We start from the raw sequence: 13,042 nt of genomic DNA on the forward strand, positions 1-13,042 counted from the left end.
TCATATTTTTAATCATAAACATCACAGTATATTTCTGGAGTGCTTTAAGAAAAAAAGGATATGTTCACAGAAATAAATTTCACACAGCAAGAAAAATAGACATCTATAAAATGATATTTTAAAATAACATTTGTGAATTTTGTGAATATTTCTGATATAATTTTATCTTTTATCTCCATTGCTAAGTAGCATATCTTAAGGCATCTATTAAGGCGTTTCAGGGGAAATGCAAATACTTGTTTAAATAATATTTTTCATAAAAACTGTATTAACTGGTTTTCTGGATAAAAATATAGAGAAAAACAGCAGTGGCTAAACTTGTGCCTTTTTCTGAGTTAGTCCAGGAAGAAGACTTCCATTTGTTCTTATTAAAACTTCAATTCTGTAACTAGTAGTACTGTAAATTGAAGACTCTCTAACTTAAATACAGTAAAGCCAGATAATGTGCTTGCTAATAAAGTGGTTTTCTAATGCACAATTGTATGGGTGAATAGCTACTGCTGGAAATAATTAAGCTATGGGAACTGAGCTGCTAAAACCTGGCAGTAGATGGCAGTAAGGAGATAAAGAAAGTATTTTGTTGTTGTTGCCATCTGTGACTTATCTGGAATTATATATTTGAATCTAGTGATTCTACCTAGCAGTTGGGTCTAGTAGTGATTACGGCATCAGGCTAAAACCCAAGAGACTGAGTTCTGGTCCCACCTTAGAATGAAAGTCAGCTGGGTGACCATGTGCCTGCCACTCACTCTTATACCAATTTACCTCACAGAGTTATGGGAAAAATAAGAGGAGAAAGTAGTATTACATAGGTATGCTTGCTGCTTTTTAAAAAAAATATTAAATTTATACATCACCTATCTCACTATCCAAAGTGACTCTTTATAAATTATTCATAAAAATAATAAAGATGAGATTAAATGCATTTCCTGTAATCTGTACTGTTACTGGAGTTTTTGTAAGCATTGTCGCTATGATGACCATTTCAAATATTACTCATGTCACAGTGATTCATGTTTGCAATAATATGAAAATGCAAAGAAATCCTAATTTTTACATCTTACAGCAAGCAAAGAACCAAAACCAAATACCAATCCTGAACGGGTTTTTAAAGATCAGGGAAATAAACACAATTTACAGTTGTAAATGGGGTTGACAAAAGTGATAGGTATCATTGGGGTCAAAGAGGTGTCTGCTGCACTGGGAATCACTTCTCACCTACTATTTTTTCATTAAGGTCTTATTATCTTTCATTGCCTCATTTCAGAACCCAGGTATATGACTTGGTCCTGCAAACTGCAATCCTATGTTCCATTGGGCTTCAATATGTATCTATAAGACACTATTTATCCATTGTCTGTTGGCATAATGTAGTGCCGTGGCACATAAGCCTGTATATTCCTTTGGATAAATCGTTCTGAAAAACATAATAGATGTTCCTACAAAAGTCACTTCTTTAGAACTAGGCTTGGCCAATATGATAAATTAAGAGAACCAACCAAAATAATGGACAGAACAATGTTGCCCAGGAAATTTTTTAATCAGTTATTGCATAAGTGTTGGTGCTGAATAATGAGAGCTTTTATGGAGTTTTTCTAGAATCATAGTAAAACTTGGTGGTCTAGTTCCTGCTGATACAGTATCCACTAGAGCAGGGATGTCAAATTTGTGGCCCAATGGCTGGATGCATGATGTGCTGGCCACACCCACCCCTGGTTTAGTGAAGGGGGGGAAGTTTGATGTCACTTGACAACAATATGTCATCGTGAGTTTGACACCCCTGCACTAGAGCATCTCTGACAGCTGACCACTATTTGGTGAGGTAGAACTTACCACTTCATGTAGCAGCCTATTCTACCAAAGGACATCAGTCAGAAAGATATTCCAAATATCTAGCCTGAATCTACTTCCTTGTAGCTTTAATCCATTGGTACTATAATATTAGGCAATAGAGAATACAACCATTCTTTCTTCTATGTGATAGCTCATCAAATATTTCAAGGCTGCTATCATTTCTCCCCTCCCTTATGTAGGCTAAATATACCAAGATACTTTTAACTTTTCTCCATCTTGGTCACCCTCCACTGAATCTGCTCCAGTTTGATGATATCCTTTTTGAACTGCAATGTCACAATTGGATGTGATATTTCACATGTGGTCTAATTGGGGCAGAGTAGAGTGAAAAAAATTACCTCTCGTGATCTAGGAACAGTTTTGCCCTGAACAATTAGTTCAATTGGATAGAAATTATTATATGTTGGAGAGGGTCACTCCAGAATCAGATTTTGTAGCACACAGATCACTGCATGTATCTAGAGGGCAGTTCAGAAGTTAGTTAAATCACTGTAATGTTTTTCCAATATAAAACTATATCAGCTTTCCTTGAATATATAGCAATACTAAGTACCAATATTTATTCACTTCATTCAATGTCTACATTGCACTAGAACCACAATAAACACCAATTTAATCTCTTCATTAGAACAATACATTTTAAGATCCAATTTCCTTGAATTTAAATTATTACATGTCTATAGCAGTGCTTCCAATTTGACAATCACTTTTTTAATGTAACTTGTAGCACCACCCTACAATCAGTAGAGGGCATTGTCATTTATCAGCTTTACAAACAGTCAGTACAGTAAGAATTTTGATCTCTGTTCAATTTTTGAGAACCATTCTAATATACCATTCTCAAAATTTTGAACCAGCAAAGAGAGACTCTGTCAAACAAGACAAAAGAGTTTGATTCTGGAAGGCAAATTAATTAAAATGATTCTTTTTTCCCCGTTGTCTTCCAAATCTGTGAGAACCAGTTATTTGATATAGAAAGTTAGATAATAAGAGGATATAGTCAGTGACTGATCATAATTCTAACAACAGAGAAAATGAGGAGACCCAGAACAATCAAGCTCACATAACTGAGTAATTTTTAAAAGCTTTTCTTAGTGATATGAAAGGTGATCAAGGATATGCAGCCCCATGTGGCAGGAAAAATCTCAAAATCTTTACTTAAAGCAGTGGTTGCCAAACCTTTATGTCCCATGCCCCAGGAAATGTTTGGTTAATATTTGCACCCTCTAAAACAATAATTATGACATGTGACCTGTCACTAAGGGACATAAGTCACTCTTTGTTATACCCCCTGAAATTGCATCTCACATTTCCTGGGAATGCAGTCAACCCAGATTAAGAACCTCTTCCTTAAGGTCTTTCTCCACTACTGTGTTAAGTGCTATCCACCCATCCTTAAATCAGTAGAAAATCATAAAGTTGTTGTCCCACTGGTAATTCCTATCCTAACACTATGGTGATAATCCTACAATTGTCCTAGCTTTAAGGCACTACTCATATAGATAGCTCCCTGATTTTACTAGATGAGAAATAAGGTGAAAATATTGTACTACTTTAATCCCAGCACAGCAAAGGATGACTTAAGCTTTTGAGTCACACATGAGCTAGGCACAAGATAAAAGAAATATTATGTAAAGGCACAGCAGAAGAAAGATGCAATGGAGAAAGAAACTTAGTTACACATCTTTTCAAATTTACAAAGCACTGGCTTAAAAGCCAACTGCTTTAGAATTTTGGTATAGCTCTAATTCCATCAGTTGAAATCAACTGTAAACCTTTCATTTAGTATCTAGTATCTCACAGATATGTGACTGTGCGAAGTGCAATTTATTTGCAGCTCCTACTCCTTTTTTTCTTTTTTTTTTACCCCCTCACATGATCTATTATATGAGGTAGTTAATTCTGCTAATTCTTGGGAGAAGGAGAAGAGAAAGACCTGGTCTGACTGCTGAATACCACAAAATATCTGAAGGGTGAACTCCCTGACTAGCCCTGAAATTCAAAGTAAAGTGGAAAAATCCCATTTTTCAGGATTTCAAAGAATAAGGGCATAAGAGAAAATCCCAACAAGAATTGTCCTTAGGCCATAGAATAATAACACCAGGGCCAGCACAGAGGTGTACAACCTGGACCCAGGCCCTCCCTTTTGCCAGCTTTCGGCATGTTCCCCTCTGCACCAATACATTGGAAAATTCTTAAATAATCAGGGAATTATTTAATTTATTTAATGTGAATGTTATCTCTACTCCCACGTCTGGCCCTCATTTGTCAGAGAGGAGAGTGACCTGTGGCATGTCCCTTGAAGGCCACCTTAGTCCATGGGATTAAAAAAATATATCTGAACACCTCTGGAGTAGAATGCAATGATGAAACAGTCACATTGTGGTCTCCTTCCCTCCTGTTCTGTTTTTATACCACACCAGTGTCTTTGGCCTCTCAAAGTGCTATGTGGCAATGAGTGAAGTCTCAGTAGAGATAGAAAAGGAGTGGCCTGAATCTCCATGAAGCACCCTGTACAAGAGCTCCTCTTTCTCTCGGTGACCTTGCTCCCTCAGCTGGGTCTCCTTCTCCAGGGCCTCACGAATGGTCAGAAGCTCCTCAGACAGCTGCCTGTTAAAGCATGGGAAGAATTACAGTTCTTAGACCACAGTGTACAGATAGAAAGAAAGAAGTATGCATCACTTTTCCTTCCAAGGATTTGCCTCTTCGTCTATATAAACTTAAGTGTAAAAATTGCACAACTTAGTGGCTACATTTAAAGACTTTTCAATTAGAAGGGCTCTGAAGCCTTTGTAGACTTCTATCCCTTTCTAATTGGATCTAATAATTTTAATTGTTTTCTGCATTGGTGAAGGGTTGGGGATTATTAGCACAATGGGTTCTTGATTCCTTGAAGATATTTAAGATACCCAATTTACCCCTTAACATTGCTGATACTCTGCATGGTCCCCGAAACACAAGATTCACTCTGGAGGAAGATCCTTGAGGCATCAGAGGACAATCCCAGTTAATTCCAGAGCCAGAAAGTCCTATAGATTCTATTCTTATTTGTGGCTCTTCAAATGTTAGTGAACTCTTAATTGTCATCAGCTGTAGCCTGAGTCTGCGCAAGATGCTAAGCCATGATTTCATAATTTCTTGAATATATCATTATAAGTCATAAACCATGATTTCCAAAATATAGTTACTTTTAAGACAAAGCTAGAGAAATGCCATTATGGCTTAGTGTGCTGTATAAGCCCAGCTAGTCTAACAGTTGGGATGAATAATGGAAGGTTGCAGTTTAAAAACATATGGAAGCCACAAAACACTCACCCACTTCTACTAGGAGAAATCACACATAATATATTCTTGAAAGTAAACATCAATTTAAAAAAAAACTGCCCAAGAATTTAGTAGTTCACATGTTTCTAAAGCTACTAAGTACAGTAGCCGTGAGACTTTGGGGAATAAAAAGATTTCCCATAGTCATCAGATTACACTGACACAGAAAACTGATCAAACAAGGAATCATATTTGAATGGGAGCTGGTTTGGGTCTAACGATTAAAGCACCAGGCTAAAACTAGGCAACTGAGTTCTAGTTCTGCCCTAGGCATAAAAGCTGGCTGGCTGGCTGACTTTGGCCCAAACACACTCTCTGGACCCCACCCTGTTTACAAATTTCTTGTTGTGGTAAAAACAAGATCTTCTGCTCCTTCAGCTACTTGTAAAGTAATAAAGGTGAGATAAAAATCTACTAAAGAACATAACATTTTTTATGTTCTGTAATGAAGATATCACCTTGTCACTGTCACGTGGTTCTGCATCCGTACTTGGAGATCTTCGTTTTCCTGTTGTAGAATTTTAATTTTCTCTTCAAGTAGTAAGTTTGACTCCATCTAAGAGAGGACCAGAAGGGTGAGCAAACCTCAGATACAACAAAGGTATAGCATGCAAGAAGTTCACAGTGACATAAAGACCAAGTAGCAAGCTGCAGAACTTTATGGGAATGTGATCATCCTAAACATATTTACACCCTGGAAACTGTAGATTTATGTACATGCACTAATAAAATCCTGGTCTGTGCCCTCATATCTGTAGAGAATTGGGAATCACTTGCAAATCAATTGGGAATCTTTTGTAGGAAACAGAAGAACATTATTGGTTGTAAACTATTTTTCAAGCGCAAATGCACCTTCTAAAAGTCTTGGATTACAACTCCAAGCATTAGCATGTAACTTTATGAAAAAGCACATGATTTGCAGGGGAGGTCAAAGGTTCCAGATAAGAGTTCCCAATCCCCAACAGCTCTAATTAGGGCTGAAAAATGCCTATCCATATCCCTCAAGAATCCTTACCAGTACAAATAAAATGTATTTTGTATTATCAGTGATCTGATCTTGAGTTCTACATGGATCTGCTCACAAAGAGAACTGAGTCCCCTAGTGATCCGTCAACATAATCACTAGATGCTTAGCCTGTCACCTGGTCCCTCCTTCCTACTATTCCACTTGGGAGGTTGCGTGCCAAATGGAAACAAGAACCACTGCCAAAGTGGAAGTGAATCATAGCCTTGAATGCAAAGGGCAGCCTATGAAGCTGTAGGAGGAGACCCCTGATTCAACCTACCTGCTCCTGTTATCCCACTAAGGCAAGGAGGGGATGGCAGGTTTGCATAAAGGAATCTAGTATGGCCAGTTGAAAAAAGCTTGCTGATTCTGGAGAATGGAAGATAAGGGCTTTGTTGTAATTCCTCCCAAATCAGTGGTGGGATAAGGCATCCCCAATTAGATGACTACTGATTGGTTGAGATGTTTCTTTGCTTATCTAATGGCCAGAAAGGGGAAATTAATGGACTGTCAGTTCTCTGGGAACGCTGCCTATTCATAAAAGTGTGAAAATGCCAGTTCCTGTTGCATCAACATGTCCTAAAAGAGCCTTCCCAAGCCATTCTTCATTTTAATAGTGAGATTAGATCAGTGTTTCTCAACCTTGGCCACTTGAAGATGTCCGGAATTCTGGGAGTTGAAGTCCAGACATCTTCAAGTGGCCAAGGTTGAGAAACACTGGATTAGATGACTCGGCCCATGAAAAAAAAAGGTCAATTGCAAGGACCCTTAGATAAAGGCAGTTACCTATATTCTTTTCATTCCACAGTATCTAGAGGCACACAATTGGGAAAGGTGATTCTCACTTACTCTCTTTTGAAGCAAAATTCAGTTTTCTTATCAGTCTTTCCAGTTAACATCTAGAATTCATACAAGTAACCCACCACTATTTCCAGGTTCAGCAGCTTCTTGTCCAAGCTGTGGATGCGTTCATTCTTCATCTCAATGACAAAATGTAGACTCTCTAGTTCTTGCTCCCAGAACTGGCTGGGGGTCCCATAGTCCTTTAAAGGTTTTTATTTTAAAAAAGGAGAGAAATGCATTTATTTATTTGTAGCGGCTCTGTTCCACCCCACCTAGTATAAGTTGCCAAAATAGCTAGTAAAAAAAGGCATTAAGTTTCAACTAGTCCAGAGCAGGAATGGGCATGCCTTGGTTGGACCATGTAACATCTGTGCTTTGCGAGCTTCACTGGTTGTCAATTTGTTTCCAGGTGCAATTCAAGTAGCTGGTTGCTTCCTATACAGCAGGGGTGTCAAACTCGCGTCGTCACAGTGTCTTGCACTTACTTGCACTTGCACTTACAATGGTTGCAGCATCTTTCAATCAGGTGATATGATTTGCAACTTTCCCTGCTGGCTTCCCACAAGCAAAGTCATGTAGAAGCTGGCAGAGAAGGTTGTACGACTCTTGGGTAAGTCTCTCCCACCTGTGCACCTACTCTGAGCCTGTGTGCTTACGCCACACTTTCCTGGTCACCTGTACAATCTTGTGCACCTTCCCTTACCCAGCAGCAGTCACCCCCAAACCTCACCATGCTCCACTGCATGTCCTTTACCACTTGTGTATGCTTGCACCCCCTCCCCAGACACTACTGCACTTCCTTGCTCCTTCCCCCACCCAGCAGTAGCCATTTGCATGTCTTTGTCCTGTTTGCAAGCCATATGGGTTTTGCAACTTCCTGCCAGCTTCCATGCTCAGTTTATTTGTGAAAAGCTGACAGGAAGTTGCGAGAAAATATTTGCTTAACAGCCCACTATTTTCACTTAATGACAATAGCAACAAGGACTGCGGGGTTTACTGTTGCTAAGTGGTGTGATCATGTGACATTATGCTTTATGTCCACATTAGTTAGTTGTAATTCAAGGACTATCCATAATCAGTTTCAAGCACACTAAATCAAGCAGCGATAGGAACTGTGAAAAGTAATTGTTTTTATGATCTTATAGTGCAGAATGGCTGCTGAAAGCAAAAGCATATAAGTATCATTCCTCCAACTTTTTAATTGTGGTTTTATTTTGATATGTTCAGAAGACCCTGCTGTTTAGACTCTGTTACTTGCCCCCTTTAAATAAACAAGATCAAGATATCCCACACAGTGTAAAGTCACCTGAATGTGCTTTTTATAATCTCTGCTCAGAATTGACTCTTCTACCCGTTTCATTTTCTCCTGAAAGGCCTTCAGCTGGGAAGTCAGCTTGTCAATGGTCTCCTGGAGCAGAAAGATGAGACAGATTAGTCTTACTTTATGACTTTCATCGTATCTTCCCTGCTCTCCATTCTCAGTGCCATAGTGCTGGAATGAGTCAATTTCACCATTGGCTACCTCATTTTTAATTTTATCAGAACCTCAAAGGTTAATGATTTGGGACAAAACTTCCTTTTGCCATTTCTGATACAGAAGCCCTAGCAGTCGGAACGCTATACTACCATATTATTGGTTTTGGACATTTCTCCACCAATGATATTATAGCATCATCCAGCCATTGTTGTGATGTCACAACAAGACCTCCCCTGTTTCACTTTTATTACAAGCAGAAGACTCTGGAAGATGCCATGGGTGATTAATTAGGATGTTGGTGTTTCCAAACAAGAACATAATAGCAATTATAATTTTCTACTACCACACACCTATAGCTAGCTTCACCGTGCTCAATTCCTCAAAGTGCAATATATAATAGAATGATCCAATGTACATCTCACAACATTGTGTCCTCTAGAAGCACAAAAGTACAATTCCATAATTATCAGAGTAAGGAGGCACATTGGGAAGGGACCAGGTAGAACAATGCAGATCAAAACAGAGATCAAATAAGTATAGGCTTTTTTGCTGCCATCTTGACTTGCTGAACTGAAACTGGAGCTTTCTGTTTCCCTGAAGCAGAGAAACTGATACCTGCAAAGATGCCTGAGTTTTTTGGTAGGATTCGGTTAGGAGCAGCTTCTCTTGATCATGTGTTTTCTGGAGGTCTGCAAGAGAAAGACAAAATGGGGGTCAGAACAAAAGAAAGCACAAGCTCCATTTTGATGTATCCGTGATTTCTTTATAGGCAGTGACTGACAAATCACTCGTATTGAGTCACATCCAGGAGGCAGACAGAGAAAGCAAACAGATCATTGGAAATTGTATGGACAAAGAACCAGAAGGCACTGAAAAACGGAATGAGCCACATTGTTACAGTATTGCATTTCAAGTGAATATGAGCTATCTATAGGGAACAAGAAGTGAATGATGGCAAATTAGTTTGGGGAGATGTCATTTTGGTGATGAGCCAAGGGTTTCCTGCAAATACCACCAATTTCTAGAGAAATCAATAGGTACCTCTTTCTGTATAGCAAAATTATGACTAAAGCTTTTTTAGAGGTGGTAAGTAGACCAGTCATTAAAAATTGTTCTCATAAATGTGATGGTATTCCTGCCATTTCTTGCTGAGTTTCTGTGGTTATTACTTATGCTTTGGTCATTCAGCCACCTTTTTATATCTTTCCCATAAAACTGGAGAAAGAGGCTTGTTAATTATGCTGTTAATAAAGGACAGCTATCTGTGGCAGATAGGATCCCAAAGAAAAGCACTAAGAGGCAGAAGATCCAATGGACAATTTTGCAACCTCACTGTTGGAGTGTTAGCTTGTTTTTCTGTCATTCAAACAAAGTATTAAACTGCAAGGCAAGGGATCCCCAATGTCTTTGGGAAGCCCCAAAGGACATCTGCACCTCATACCGTGGCCAGTCTCCTACTCCTTTCCCCTAAATATTGCCATCTGATGGCTGCCTTTTCTGTAATAGCCTCTGCCCTAAGGAACAGCCTCTCCCCTGACCTTTGGCAGCTCTCTGCCGTCCTAGCCTTCCATAAAGCCATCCATAAAGATCCAGATTTTCCCCAAAGTGATGGGATAAGAATAGGTGACTGCACATTAGAAGTTTGACTTGGTATCAGGTGTTGATTGCTTTTAATTTTTATTCATTTATTTGTTCAATTTCTATGGCCACCCAACTCAGTCAATGATGCTATTAATGTTTTAATATGTTAGAGTTTACTGTGGTTTTTATGTTGTTTGAACTTTTGATTGAGAGATGCCCAGGATTGTTTATAAGAGAGGTGGATATATACATATTTTAAGTAAATAAATAAAACCTGGACCTGTCTAAATTTGGGGAGACACAGTTATTTCATTCCGAGCCTTCATCTTTGGCAGAGACTTGTTACAGACTTGTTTTACACTAATCTGGATGATTATTATTATTTCTGCCTTTTTTATATAACTCAAGGTGGCATACATTGGTGCTTTATTTTTGAAAAATCAAAAACAGAAGAAATGTTACGGATACCATAAACATGTTTTAGATTCTTACTTTGCAGTGTTTCCTCCTGTTCTCTCTTCAACATATCATATTTTTTAGAGAATTGTTTGTGCTGTAAATCCTCCTTCTCTACCTAAGGAAGGGAAAACTATAAAAGGTTAAGCTGCAGATAAATAAAAAATACATTATTATCATAAAACATGCACTATAATTATCCAAAAAGAATTTTGAGTGGTTTCCCTCAATTGCTCTCTTCTAGATTACAACTCCCAAACCCCCCAGTTGACTGAAATGGAAGTGGCCAGATTAGCATTTTAATTTTATGCAGCTTTATGAGTAACCCTAATGAATTTACATCGGAATACACTTGCATAGGATTTTGAATAGAGACTGGTGATGTTGGAAGCATTCTTTTTTTTTTGTAAAAAAGTTTTTTATTTTTCCTTTCAAATTCACTCTTAAATATACATTCTTATATTTGCTATTTAACATTTGTCAATTCATATCATTTTTCCGTCTGTATATTTACATTTTCATACTTTCTTACTTCCCCTCCCCCTGATTTAATAATGTGTCGTCCGAGTTATTTGTTTAATGCTTTATTCCTTTCTCTTTCTATTTGTATCTTTTTTCAAGCCAAACATAAAATCGTCCCCATGTCCTATAGTACACTGATTCCTCTTGTCCTTTATTCTCAATGTCAACCTGTTCATTTCTGTACAATCTAATATCTTCTTTTTTACCTCCCCTTCCGAAGGGATTCTGTCTGCTTTCCAATTTTGTGCAAATATAATTCTGGCTGCTTTTATTATTTGTACAATCAAATATGAATCTTCTTTACTGTATTTCTCTGGTAGAATACCAATACCTCTATGGGCTGATGTATTATTTTCTCTAACCATGTTTGTATTTTAACCCAATAGCTTTTTGCATCCCTACATGTCCACCACATATGATAATATGTTCCTGGTAATTGGCGACATTTCCAACATTTAGCTGATTTATCCTTAAACATTTTTGCTAATCTTTCCGGTTTCATGTGCCATCTATAAAACATTTTATATAAGTTCTCTTTATATGCTGTCGCCATTGTCAATTTCCTTTCCCGTAGTTGTTGCCATTTTTCTAATTCTATTGTATATCCAAAGTTTTTTGTCCATCTTATCATTGTTTCTTTAACCTCTTCTTCTGATGTTAGAAGCATTCTTTTCCCCTACTAGAACATCAGATCAAACAGATTTGGTAGGCTTTTAATGGGGGGGGGGGGGGGGGGGGAGACGACCCATGCCAAAAAAAAAAAAAGATCAGTTGCAAAAAGTGTGTTTTCATCATGGAGAATTATTAATTATTAACAAAGCACTATGGCACAGAGATAAAGAAGCAGATTTGATGAATGAAAAATGATAGATTAATTCATGTTTAGTTCATATCCATAGTCAACCAACAACCTTTGGTTGTTAAGGATAGTCTAGTCTGCAATAGTGGCAAATATCTGTAGCTTGGGTGTAGGATGAGGGTGAACGCTTCTTCTCTGAACATATGGGTTGGTTTCTGAACATTTTGTCACCAGGATAGGTAGACAGCAGACTTCAATGAAGTCTTCTGTCAACATATGACAATTTAGGTAGAAATAGAATAGCTCATTTTCGATAATAATGCCCATATCTACAAGTCTTGGGTGGTAACTATTGTAAATCAGCTAGTTACTGCTAGCAGAAACTGGCCCACAGTCTACTGACACAGGAGCCAAATAATAAAGCTGTTAATGTCTCCATATTTATCCAAGCAACATTATTTTGGTGAGCTCTGAAGAAAATTAATTCTCCTCAGTTTGAACAGCTTCTATTAAAGGAGAAAGAAGGAAGTAGATAAACTTTCCCCAAATTTGGGGAAACCCACAGGGATTTCTCTTGCAGTACCACTTTCCACAAAGAGTGAGAAAAGGGGAAATTGTAGGAAAGGAAAAGAGCAGTTGTCAAATTGGTGAGGTTTCCAATGTACACGGAGAAACTAACATTTTTATTTGTGTTTTTTTAAAGATCCCAGGTGAGTTCAAATATGTGGTCTTTAAAAACAGTGAGTTCAAACCAACTGAGTAATATAACAAAGTTGTTCATCTTCAAATACAACACTACTCTACTCAGGTGACACAAAAACGGGAGGCATATAAATCCTGAGTTTGTATGGCGTCCCCAAGGAGTGTATTAGGGGCATATCTGAATCTGATTACTGCAGAAAACAGAAGAAAAGGAATTCCAAACTGAAAGGAAATATACGTGAGCACCTAATTAGATGCATATCGAACGGGCAGGTCTAACCTGGAGTTGAATGTCCTGGCTAAGTCTGTGAGCATGGTGAACTTCCTTCAGACAATCTTCCTCTTCCTGTTGTTGTTGCTGGAGCCTTGTGGTCTCCTCCATCTGCTTCTCCAGCAGTGCAGCCTTCCTTTTTTCTGCTTCATTGTGCAAATAATCTGTCTTGGCTTGTCCAAGGAGAAGGGAGAAAAGAAGAATTAC

The 13,042-nt window shown here is 38.1% G+C and overlaps 1 protein-coding gene across 1 annotated transcript in view; it reads right to left on the minus strand.

Annotated features, from left to right (window-relative positions):
* Nucleotides 1–3,140: 3,140 nt before the first annotated feature.
* Nucleotides 3,141–13,042, minus strand: part of CCDC69 (coiled-coil domain containing 69) — a 35,825-nt gene continuing 25,923 nt past the window's right edge. The window contains exons 3-9 of the mRNA XM_032209087.1: nt 12,845–13,008; nt 10,578–10,659; nt 9,120–9,193; nt 8,334–8,435; nt 7,108–7,227; nt 5,637–5,734; nt 3,141–4,464 (exon numbers count right to left, since the gene is read on the minus strand). Of these exons, the coding sequence (XP_032064978.1) occupies nt 4,299–4,464; nt 5,637–5,734; nt 7,108–7,227; nt 8,334–8,435; nt 9,120–9,193; nt 10,578–10,659; nt 12,845–13,008 (806 nt within the window). The 3' untranslated portion in view covers nt 3,141–4,298. The remainder of the gene's footprint in view (nt 4,465–5,636; nt 5,735–7,107; nt 7,228–8,333; nt 8,436–9,119; nt 9,194–10,577; nt 10,660–12,844; nt 13,009–13,042) is intronic.

Source organism: Thamnophis elegans, chromosome 2, assembly GCF_009769535.1.
Source record: "Thamnophis elegans isolate rThaEle1 chromosome 2, rThaEle1.pri, whole genome shotgun sequence".
Taxonomy (NCBI): domain Eukaryota; kingdom Metazoa; phylum Chordata; class Lepidosauria; order Squamata; family Colubridae; genus Thamnophis; species Thamnophis elegans.